The sequence below is a fragment of the Gambusia affinis genome, linkage group LG11, assembly GCF_019740435.1.
Source record: "Gambusia affinis linkage group LG11, SWU_Gaff_1.0, whole genome shotgun sequence".
Lineage (NCBI taxonomy): Eukaryota > Metazoa > Chordata > Actinopteri > Cyprinodontiformes > Poeciliidae > Gambusia > Gambusia affinis.
Genome location: NC_057878.1, coordinates 20,126,761 through 20,139,673, shown reverse-complemented (window position 1 = coordinate 20,139,673; position 12,913 = coordinate 20,126,761). Strand labels below are relative to the sequence as shown.

Sequence of the window (12,913 nt, the reverse complement as noted above, 5' to 3'; positions counted from 1 at the left end):
GTCTATGGGGGTCATGGGGTTATGTTTTCCATTATGAGACCGGAGAGCTTCACCTGTACCAGCTGGATAAGGATGAGGAGCTTTCACCAATAACAAATACATGCAGGCTTACCTATAATGACTGGGCAGTCCTAAGGCTCGCAATTCCTCGCGCCAATGAAGATATGGAATTGGCCTTAGAGCAAAATACAAGACAAGATGAGTGTGACCCTCAACCTGCAAAGAAAACCAGACGACAATGTTTCCCTACCGATACTGAAATTGGAAAGGGAGAAATTCTCTTCAGCGCAGTGTGGGAATCGAAAACTACTGAATTTGGCCGCCGGTTCTTATGGGCAGGTAGACGGAGGGGGGAGAGTTTGAATTCCCCAGACCTGTTTGTGTTGGAGGCTTTCAACGTGGAATGTGGTGTATTCAGAACCATGCTGGCTCTCCCATTTGATGCCTGGTCTGAGAAAATGACGGAAGTCGGGGATCGGATTTCTGAACTGTTCCGAAAATCTCGCTGCTGGCTCGATATTTTGTCAGTAAAGAAAACTCTGACATTTTCTCCCCAACCGTCCTCTTTTGGCCCAACCCTCTTCTGAGGACCCACCCCACCACCCTATATAATGAGAGGGCTGCAGGGACATTTGACACCAAACCTTTAGAATGGAAGAAGTAAGGAGCTATGGACTATGGGGATCCAGCTGGGGCGAGCCCAGTTATTCGACAGAGACCCTCTTCAGTCCTCCGTCTCCTGGAAGCTACAACATGGACCCATATTATCCGCCTTCTCCTGTTTTGTACTCTTCCTCATCGGCATCATCCGCTGCACCCTCTCCTTCACGTTTTCTGATACCGTGTACCATACCTGAAGAGGGTGCCCTTCCAGCAGCAGCAGCAGCAGCAGCAGCAGCAGAAGCAGCAGCAGCAGCAGCAGCAGAGGACTCTGGAGATCCTGCACCTATGGCAGAGGATTCTGGAAAACCCGCTGCCGATTACTCCGATCCTTCTCCAATGCAGGTGGGGGATGAAATTGACGGATGGTTACCGAGCTCACTGATTGCTGGTGTGAAAACAGCCTTACTGCATCTACTCAGTTTAATTTGTGTGAAGTATGTCAAGGAAACCTGCTACGGCTGTAAAATCGATCATCCAAGTCAAAGGCAGCATCAGTGCCTGGAAATACCGGAGGAAGATTATTACCAATTACATTTTCATCGCATCACACAGCGACTCCTGACTCCACGATTCATACCGGCTGTCCAGAAACTCCTGAAGCAGCGTAACATACAAGTCGAGGATACAAAAGTGAAGATGATTGCAGAGACAGTTTTACACGAACTGAAATCGGGATACGGAATCCAGGCTGCAATCACTGACATGTATCAAAACATGACCAGTGATGAAAACCTCGGCCAGCTTCGTTCTGTTTCAGAGTGTTACACTCAGAGTGAAAAGTAATCTCTCTTTTGTGCTGACTTGTATTTTTTTCTAGTTCTATAGATTTAGTTTAAGTATTTAATCTGTACATGTATTATCCTTTTTTAAATCTTATTTAGCATGTTTAAGTATGTTATTCATTATCCTTTACTTGTGGTTTTTTTCTAGTTTTATAGATTTAGTTTAAGTATTTTATGCATGATCGTTTACTTGTGTTTTATTACTGATTGACTAGTATTAAATTTATTTTTATACTCGTATTATAGGTTAGCATTTAATTTCTATTAAATAAATGTATTGCTTATGGTTTCTTACTGTTGAAGGAAGAATAAATAAATCCTTTATACCATGATCTTGTTTCCTCATTATTTAACAACCGCTCACCAAAGCAGGTGACAGAAGGATGGCTGAGAAAAGGTTAATGAAAAAAGTATATTACACTCCTTCACATCCCGGTAGTTTAGGAGGAATAGATAGACTGAAACGAGCTCTGCAAGATGAAACGGGAAAGAAGGTTAAAGTGGAAAAAGTACAAGATTTTTTATCGGAACAAGACACTTATACTTTGCATAAACCTGCACGCATAAATTTCCCAAGAAACAGAGTTTTTGTCACGAGGCCTTTAAAACAGTTTCAAGCAGACCTTTGTGACATGCAAGCTTTGGCTGAGGAAAATGATGGTTATAATTATTTATTAACAGTCATCGACATATTTTCTAAAAGAGCATACGTACGAGTTTTAAAAAGGAAGACCGCTGACGAAGTGGTAAAAGCCTTTGAATCCATTTTCAAAGACAGTCAGATTCCTAAAAAATTGCAAACAGATGCGGGTAAAGAATTTTTTAACAAAAAATTTAAAGCTTTAATGAAGAAGCACGGTATTGAGCATTTTGCCACCGCGAGCGAAACGAAAGCCTCTGTGATTGAGAGATTTAACCGCACATTAAAAACAAGAATGTGGAGATATTTCACCGCTAATAATACCCGTCGTTATGTCGATGTTTTGCAAGACTTGGTGAAAAGCTACAACCACAGCTACCATACAAGTATTAAAACAACCCCTATGGAAGTTAATTCAGAAAATGCCTTTCAAATATTTCAGAACCTGTATGGTACATCCTCAAGCAAACGTCGCAAGAATTCCAAACCTAAGCTTAAACCCGGGGATCTGGTCCGATTATCAAAACTACGCGGCGTTTTTGATAAAAAATATGAACAGAGTTTTACGGATGAAGTATTTACAGTGACTGATACCATACTTCGATCTCCTCCTGTGTACAAACTCAAAGATCTAGATAACGAACCTATTCAAGGTTCTTTTTATGAGGAGGAGCTTCAGAAAGTGAAACTGTGTAAAGACAAGATGTACCAAGTGGAAAAGATATTAAACCGACGCACCGTTAGAGGGGTTAAACAGGTTTTTGTGCAGTGGAAAAATTGGCCTCAGAAATTTAACAGTTGGATCAGACTGGCTGACCTTCAAAATGTATAAAAGGCACCTGCAGTTAAACTTAGCCTGACACAACCTGACACAACCTGCCATGGAGCGCTCGATGGAGGATGAAGGGTTCTACGTTACTTTACCCTCAAACGCTGGTCTAAGCGTTTTTAAGGATAATACCATTTCAAGTTTTCGTGTGAATTTAGCTCAGCATATTAATTTAGAAGGTTCCTGGCAAGTTGCCTTGACAGAGATTTCTTATCCTCACACCTGGCATAATGTCCCAGAAGATTCTGCTTACTTTGAATGGAGAGACAAAAAAGTGAAAAAGTCGTTTCGGCAAAATATTACACCCGGATACTACAAAAACGTCCTTCACCTGATTGGAGAAATCGAACCTATTCTTAGAGAAATAAAAGCTGATGTTTCCTTTGAACCGATTTACACAATTGTAAATAAAATATCCTTTAAAGCAGGAGGGCAATATCAATTACGTTTTCATTCTCCAATTGCTTACATGCTCGGAGTACAACCTGGAAGATGGTTAACTTTTGATAAATTTGTTTCTCATCCAATTGACATGCAGGCAGGGTTTTACATGATTTATTGCTACAGCGACGTGGTTGAACACCAAATGGTGGGGGATAGTTACGCACCTCTGCTACGCATACTTCGAGTGGAGGGAAAATTTGGTGATATAATCACTCAAACTTTTAATCCACCCGACTATCTTCCTGTCGCTCGAAAACATCTCGAATCGATTAAAATAGAACTGAAATCAGACCAGAACGTTCCGATAAATTTTACCTACGGAAAGGCAATCGCGAAATTGCATTTTCGACCTGTGAGGTCACGAGGAAGCCTGAGATAATAATTCTATGAACTCTGATCAGAAACAATTGTATAAAAAACGGATGATGACAAGGTTATCATTCATACCAGCTCACCTCTGCAGTCTGAAAGAGAGTATTTACCTCAGCAGAAGGATTGTATAAACCTGCAGTAACATGACTCGGATAAATCTGAGAGATGATCCTCACCGGTTCGTACATTATTACCATAATCAGGTCGGTGGGGGGGATCGCTTCCAGGGAGCCGCTGTACAGTATGGAAGAGGCATAGGGTCAATATTTTCAAAATTATTCCGTTTTGTATCGCCTCTGGTTAAATCAGGTTTTGCCCTGGCAAAACCCCACTTAAACGAGCAGCCACCAACATTGCTTCGATGTCATAGGCAAAGCAATGAATAAAATAACTGGTTCTAAAGAGGGTCAAGAAGGTTCAGGAATTATGGTTCTGTCAAAGGCGACCAAGGACGCGCCCACCGGGAGGCGTGTCTGCGAATCTTACAAATAAGTAGAGCACTAAAGCGAAAGAAGTCAAACGGAAAAAGGAGGGCTAAAGCGAGGAACTCTGCTCGTAGCAAAGATATATTTCAATAAAACATGGCTCTTTTGCATCACAAATCACCGGAATGTACTCTAGCTGAGTTGGATTTATTTTCTGCCCTATGACCCAGCTATCTATAGAGGACAAGGTCTACACTGAAATCTTACCATTGTCAGCTCTTACAGACAGCGGACCTATTGAGTTTATGATTCCGGGAGGCGAGAAATATCTGGATTTAAACGATACCCTCCTCCATGTACGCCTTAAGATCGTTAATGCTGATAACAGTGACCTGGCTAGTGACGCGGCTGTGGGATTAATTAATTATCCTCTTAACACAATATTTTCCCAATGCGACATCACACTGGGAGACCGCTTATATCTCAGTCAAGCTCCACCCATCCTTATAGAGCAGTGATCGAAACTTTACTTAACTTCTCCGAAGACACTCTAAAAAGTCAATTTAGCGCAGGTCTTTTTTACAAAGATACAGCTGGAGCCATAGATTCTATAGTTACTACAAAAGGGCCTAATCATGGTTTGAACAAACGGGCCTCCTTCACCGCTGAATCCAGAGAAGTACACTTGTTGGGAGCACTCCATGCTGATATATTTTTCTGTGAGAGGCTGCTGCTTAATTCCGTGGATTTAAGGATTAAATTAACGAGAGCCAGCGATGCATTTTGTTTGATGGGAGCCCGTGACTCAACTTTTCGATTGAAAATTTTGGGCGCTTCACTTTCTGTGAAAAAAGTGTCTGTTTCTCCCGCGGTCCGTTTAGGACACACGAGTCTGCTTTAATCTTGAAATGCGTTGTACCCGCTTTCCAGAGTTAATGTTAAAACATATTCTATCCCTGAAAACTCAAGAATATGCACTCAGGAGAATCTATTTTTGGGAGCAATACCAAAGTACATAGTTTTGGGAATGGTTCATCACGAGGCGTTCACAGGAAGAAGAGACCTGTCCCCTTTTCATTTTAAACACATGGACGTTGAGTACTTGGCTCTGTGTCAGGAGGGTAGACAGATCCCGGGCAAAGCTTTCCAGCCCCAATTCAACCACGGAATATCGGTCAGAGAATTTTACAACATATTCTCCGCAACAGGCCGTCATCTTAAAGACCTCCCATTGAGCATCGCGCGTGACGATTATAATAACGGATATTCTTTATTTGTCTTCAATTTAAATGCCACTGAAGATGCTGACGCTCTTTCACCCGTTTCTAACGGTAACTTAAGGTTAGAGATTCGGTTCAGAGTCCCATTACCGCATACAACGACGCTCGTAGTGTATACCTGTTATGATAGCATTCTGGAGATCAATTCGAAAAGACAGGTCTTGGTGGATTATTATTAATCATGAATAATCATCAACTTGAGAGTCTGCTACATCCTCTGTTGGGGAAACGATTTTGCGGAGTCTGGGCATGCGATCAACTGCCTTTGCTCTCACACGAGTACACAGGGCCCTCATATTTTATTGTGAACACGCATCCTGCTCATATGCCGGGAGAACACTGGCTGGCTCTGACTTTGGAAGGGAATGGAATCGCCACGTTTTAGAGCTCCTATGGCTTTAGCCCTGAATTTAACTTCTACCCTAAAAGTATTGTAAAATTTTTGAAAGATAGATCTTCAGAAATAATATATCATAATAATCAACTTCAAGACACTCTTTCTGCTGTTTGTGGTCATCATTGTGCTTATTACTTATGTAATAGAGCACGCGGATTATCAATCCAACAAGTACTAGACTCATACCCCGGTGATGTGATAAAAAATGATATGATGGTTTCAGATTTTGTGAAAATATATCAGCGTTCTGTAAAAAAACTAAAGTTTTGTTCTTTTAACCACGGAACATGTTCTTTGCAAATGTTTAAAGATTGTCACGATTGTTAACATGATTTTCTAATATTGTATTAAAAAAAAACAAAAACAAGAGACTGTACACCTGAAAAACTTTTCAATAAAATATTTTATTGAAAAAATTGTTGTCAGAGAGTTTATGGAGTAAAAGCAATCCATCGTGATGGTTTTGTTCTTTTGCGCGTACTTTGTCTGTTTCTGATCTCATTTTCTAGCTGAAATTTAGGGGATAAGATAAATTTCTTTTTGCGTGTACTTTTGACATCCGTGATCTCATCCCCAAAATCAAATTTAGGGGATAGGATAATCTTTTTTTCTTTTCTTGAAGGGATTTTCACACCGTCTGTCTTGACACGCAGATATTGTTCACGAGCTTGCGGGTTATTTACAGACGACACCGGAAAATTTAGTTCATCTAGTGTGGAAAGGAAATCGGTCCATCCTGCAGGCGGGGTGCTTTGGGATTTTCTTTTAAATGGGAGCAGAAGGTTTTTCAGTAAATCAACTAAATGAGAGCCTTTGGCAACATTTCCGTTATAAACAAACTCTGCTCTGGATGTCCATCCGCTGTTACTCTTGGCCAGCTTTTTCAAAATGAATTCAGCATTTTTACGATCTCTTTCAGGAAGGGCTTTTACAACTTCATTCGCAGTTTCATCCAATTCAGGTTGTTTAGAAATAGAATCAATAGAATCGTCTTCACGGTTTGTAGGTTCAGGCACAAGATCATCCTTGGCACGCTGCACAGTCACAGATAACTGAGGCTCTTCTAATTGTCCTTGCTTAATTAAAGATAGATATCTTTGTAACAAAGAATCATATTTCTTAATTTTCTCATATGGAGTGAGCCCTGATTCATTCAAAATCGCTCTCATTTGAGAATCCAGATCCTCCTCCGCAGTTTCTCTGATTGAAGTCTCTGAGGGGTTCATTCGTTTAAACTGATGAGGTGAGATGAGAAACATCTTTTGAGATGTTTTAAGAGCCATTGCTTTTTCTTTTATCTGTTGAGGATTCCGCCCACCAAGTTCCCAATCAGAGGAGTAAGAGCAGCGAGGATGGGAAGAATAAACCCTCCTCCTTGACTTTTAAGAACCAGCTGTTTACGTTTTAATCCGGTTCGTTTATCGGCCAACAGTCTGATGATTTTCCGCTGCTTTTTCAATTTCTGGTGTTGAGAAGGTGTTAGTTTAATATTTCCTTTTAGAATGTTCAGAGCAATCTCACATAAAGTTTTAAGGAAATCCGTGAGCAATGAGCTAAAATATCTTTACGCTTCTGAGGAGTGGCCTGGTAAAGAGCCCTGAGCAAAGGAGCGTTCCTTTTTAAGCGTGCAGACATTCTGACTTACTTTGTTTTAGGTACATATACCACCGGCCACTCGTGAGGTAGTACCCCTGTCCTTAATCTATAATGTTCTGGGCAGCTAGGAGTAAGATCGACTAATAAATATCCGTGAGCTTCTTTGGTCGCATCTTCAAAACTCTCCAGGAAACTTGCCTTTGCTGATGGGAAGATTTGACGCGCTAGTATGTCTATTTGTAATTTATCTCTAGGGTTCTTAAAGAGCACCATATAATTACTGTTCAGACTAATGGTGCGACTGTACTTTCCCTGCTGAAATACATTCTGGGTGAGATATAGAACAGACATATTTCTATGATGCCGATATTGAGTAAACAATTTGGCTACTTCAGGGTGGTTTGAAGCCTGGAAAATGACATCGTCCAAAATGACCAAGTGACTTTGATTCATAGGAAATACGTCTTCATCATCAAAAGAATTAGGTAGTCCTTCCACAAATTTAATATTTTTATTCAGTTTTTGTAATTCAGCATACAATGGTTGAAAAGAAGTAAAAATCCAGATAATATTGTCCGGTACAACATTCATGACATGTTCAAGATTTTGCAACATTTTCCCTACAAAGTATGATTTTCCACATCCACTCGCACCAACAATCATACATGAGAAAGGTGTTTTGAATCTGGGGTCAAAGTTTACCTCTTGAACATCACCGGAAAAAGACATTTTATTTTATTTTTTTTCTCTTAAACTCTAAAAACCAAAAGGTAGAGTTGAACCATCAGAAAGAAGCCTGCGTTTGTCATATACGACCTTGAACTTTTTAAGAAATGTTGAGTTTCTTAAAACGAACCCCTTTTTATCACGTTTGATGGTGCGTTGAGGTACCTTGATAACTCCATGTTGGGACCCTTCTAAGTACCCGCTCACCAAATCTTTGATGCTGTCAAAATTGACTCTCTCGCTGCACTCATGCGTTTGAGTGATGCCTTTCACACGGATCACTACTTTCTTTTGTTTTTTTGTTTGGTAAGCATAACTTTTAGGCCCCGCTGCCACAAATTCTTGAATTGTGTCACCTCCTAGCTCGTCGGTCAAATCCCCGAGATAATTCCCCAGTGGCAGAGGAGTATCACCATCTTTTACTATATAAATCAGACTGTCTGTATCTATGTAGAGAATTTTTTCCTGCACTTGCTCCAGACAGCTGAAAAGTTTTAATCGAGCATAAGCTGTGGTAAATGCTGCGATGAAAACGTTGTTAGCCCGGTTGGGAGGGACAATGCAACTTTTATGGTAGTTCCACTGAATTAGACAGGTTTCAGCATTCAAAAAATGAAAGTACTTCACCACGTATTTGCCTGAAAACAAGAACTTAAAGAACTCATCAGGATCACTCACAAAGGTGGTCTGAGAGAGATCATTTCTTTGCGCAAACTTTCCCCAGAAGCTATTGAGACACAGTTTAGCTACTTGTCTTTTAGCCGGGTTCACCTCAATTTTGTCTGCATCCAGCCGGATGCCTTGGTTAACTTCGTAATCTCTCACATATTTCAATCTACTCTCCTGATCCACCGCTTCAGGCGGATAACCGCTGGCTTCCTGTTTCCCCTTCAGAAAAGTGTGAATGTAGCCTTTAAAGATTGAGCTACTGCTTCTCTCAAAATGCCAAACCTCAGTGATTTTTCCAAGACGATACCCACATTGCAATGCTTTTTGAAACTCCAAAGTCACCCAAACAGCTGTCAGAGCCCTCTCTTCATCCTCATGGGTGCAGGACCCTGTTTGATTGTTAATTTCAGCACATGTGCGGCAAAGAGTGAAAACTAGCTTACCCCGAGATGTTTTGTAGGGGAGAACTGGAAAAAACAGACCCCGTGGGGGATATACTGTGGCTCTGATGAGACCAAAGTAGTTGTTGGGGTCATCAAAATCTTTGTAAATGATGGTGGGGTGGCCTAGCGGATATGCAAATGTGGCATTTACGTAGGGGTAGAGAGATGTGAAATCTACATAATGCACAGACTCACCCGGCCCTGCTGTGTGTCTCAGCTTGAGAGCACAAGTTCGACCACCGAACAGACTTGCTCGAGGAGACAACGGTTGCGGCGCTGCGAATGTTTTCAGGAATCTGATTACCTCCGGATCAGACTTTTTCATTTCATTCCACTCATGTTCCCACACAGTCTCAACACGAACGCCATAAACGGTTTGGAGAATCTTAGATCTTTCAACCGTAGCTGCATAAATTTCTTCAAACGGTACTTTTCTCAAAGGACATGTTTCAGTGGGCTGAAAACATTTAGGACAGCCGTGATACAGACATCCGTTGAAAGAGAATACAGTGGCTGAACCTGAAATTACTGCAAATCCATCTACAGAATAAGGTCCGATTTTGCGTTCGCCAGAGTTCAACGCGTGTTCAATGTGTAAGTTCTTACTTTCCATCTGCCACTCTAGCCACTGAATGGATGCATTAGAGAAAGTTTTGAAGCCACGTTTGTAGTCCACAGGAGACGGGACCGCCAAGGATTTCTCTGAAAGAAAATTGGCCAGAAACACCTGCATGCATGCGGATGCAATTGTGATGCTCTTAAACGGATCGACATTCGTCTCCTTAAAGAACTCCTCTCTGAATTTAACACAACCTTTAAAAAGAATGTCCACATCATTTTTGCAATAATGCAGGGATTCTTTCTCAAAGTCAAAAATGCCTTTGGATGCTTCTCTGTACCAATCAGTAATTTTCTGTCGCTCATCAGGATTCATATGTTTGATCCCATAAGAATCTAAAGGAGGAAACACGCCCACATACTTGAGATGCTCTTCAGCCGAAAAAAGGTGCGGGAAATAGCCTTTTGAAGAATCTGTGAATCCTAACGCTTTCGGAATGGCACTCAGTTTCATGGTCAGAAATGACAGGCTATCGATAAATTTCAGATTGTAGTCCAAATCCGTGAAACAAAGAACTTTTCCTCCTTGCATGATTAGATGAGGTTTTATTCCTAACTGCACCATCGCATTAAGGATTAGATAACTATCGTACCCGCGTGAGTTGTGAGCGATAAACACAAACCCTTTGTACAAAGGTCTTCTAAAATGCAGAAGAAATTGCTGTGCACAATCCAGACCATAAGCATGCCATTCAACACCTTTCACTGTTTTTGAACAGACTAGAAAGGGCTTATGTGCGCCGCTCTGATCAAAAAAGGATTCGAAATCGTAAAACACAAGTTTGTCATGAAGTTCGGGATCAGTAGCGCTGGTTTGAATGTAGCATTGGTGTTCATTAAGCGTTACATCCATACCAGGAGGTAGATTTTTTTCACCGCATATTGCACATTTAGATTCACATACGTGTAAAGTTTTCTCCTTGGTTATGGGAACGTGATATAACCTTTTACAGGTAGAACAATATTTGATCATTTCACAATTACTCACAAGCATTTCAGCATGAGGTCTGTTGCGAGGTTCTTTGTGTCTATCGAAACAGGTTGAGTTTCGGCAGATTCTGTTACAGTCACTGCATTTTACCGGTTCATACTGAAGGTGTGTGCAACTGTAACTGCAGCAGACACCACAATAGCCTTGACAGTGGTGGGTGTTAGAATTATTATGACTGCTGTAACAAAATTTGCAGATGTATTTTGACCCAGTGAAACCAGCAAGATTCTTAATGCCATAGAAGTGATTACTATGGAGGAGGAGAAAGCAAGGATTTGATCGATTTTGGAAATCTGTTTCAAATTTAGAGAAAGCCTTATTGTTTGAGGTTCGATGAAACACTACAATTTTTCTTTGTAGAATGTTTTCAAACTTAGCAACGTCGCTGAATGTAACCGGTGTCTGATCAGATAGACCCGCTTGATGCTGCCAGTTTCTCCCCTGTTCGAAAGCTTGTTTATCTGTAAATTCAGGATGAGTGAGATGTGCGAGACTGATTGCAAAACACAGTTGGTTACCGGTATTTTGTACAATATACAGGTGACGCCTCTTCTTATTTATTAATTCACATTCCAATGTTCTTTCAGCCTTGCGTTTTGTACCGCCTCCTCCAGCAGGATTCCTGACTATCTGCAGAACCAGCTCTAAGTTACTTTCTGAAGGCAGCTCTGCGTTAGATTGAACCAGCTCATCTAAAAATTCCTCAAACGCAGGCAGGATTGCATCATTGTCAGTAACAGAAACAGTTATATGATGAGAAATATTATCCCCCACTAATTCTAACTGTAGGACATCATTACGTGCAGCTATAGAACTTGCAGCGTCAGCCAAATCAGTTAAAACATTCATGACTGCTGTGTAGAATTCTGCAATATCGGGTATGCCATGAGTTGGAGGTGGGATTGATAATGATCTCCTTAATTCAATGTTATTGAAGCGCTGACGTTCAACCCTCTGATCTGTATTTAGACTACCTCCGTGTTGCTGTGCTTCATCCTCATCATCATCTTCATCATCTGTTTCAGAAACTGCTTCAGATGGTAACCCTGATTGTGTATTTTGAAAACTTTCATTCAACAGTGATGAGGCAGCGGGTGAGCCAATAGGTGAGTTTAATGGTGAAACGTAATCAATTAGACCGCGGAGTGCATCGTCGATCCGTCGGAAATAATCTGACACTGTAGACGGATTTAAATCAGGGAATCTAGCAGGACTGTGAGCAGGACTCTGTGAAGGGTTATTTTCCCCAGTACTCAATGCTAATGCAAGTGTTTGTAGAGTTTGAATATTGTTAGCAATTTGTTGAGAATAATCTGATTGAGATTCTGTATTTTGAAAACTTTCATTCAACACTGATGAGGCAGCGGGTGAGCCAATAGGCGAGTTTATTGGTGAAATGTAATCAATTAGACCGCGGAGTGCATCGTCGATCCGTCGGAAATAATTTGACACTGCAGACGGATTTAAATCAGCTGATCTAGCAGGACTGTGAGCAGGGCTTTGTGAAGGGTTATTTTCCCCAGTACTCAATGCTGATGCGAGTGTTTGCAAAGCTTGAATGTTGTTTGCAATTTGCTGAGAATAATCTGATTGAGATAATTCAATTCTACCTTCTTGATCATTCATTTTTACTGAGTTATAAGAGACAAATCATACATGAAATCATACATGAATCATTTCACAATCACCTTTGCATCAGAGGAAACATTATGCAGCACTGTTCTGATGGCTCGTAGCAGGATTTTAACTTTGTCTCTGTTGCGACCCAACCCTCTTCTGTGTGCAGGACGTTGCTCCAACAGTAGGAACGATTCTGTAATAAATAGATAATTGGGAATAAAAAATTGGGAATAAACTTCTAACAGTTATGAGATGTGATTTTACAAGATAAATTCAAATAATATACCTTTAATCAATCCGTCCAGCAAAACAATTCTTGCTTGCAGATTTTCTGCTGAAATCCTCTTTCGTATTTCTCTGGCGCTCAAAGCTGTGAAATATAATTACATGATTACGATAAGTTAGGTAAGGCTGCTTT

At 40.8% G+C, this 12,913-nt stretch overlaps 1 protein-coding gene across 1 annotated transcript in view; it reads right to left on the bottom strand.

Annotated features, from left to right (window-relative positions):
* Positions 1 to 8,155: 8,155 nt before the first annotated feature.
* Positions 8,156 to 12,913, bottom strand: part of LOC122840336 — a 13,869-nt gene continuing 9,111 nt past the window's right edge. Inside the window, exons 9-10 of the mRNA XM_044132645.1 lie at positions 12,782 to 12,865; positions 8,156 to 12,688 (exon numbers count right to left, since the gene is read on the bottom strand). Coding sequence (XP_043988580.1) covers positions 12,549 to 12,688; positions 12,782 to 12,865 — 224 coding nt within the window. The 3' untranslated portion in view covers positions 8,156 to 12,548. The remainder of the gene's footprint in view (positions 12,689 to 12,781; positions 12,866 to 12,913) is intronic.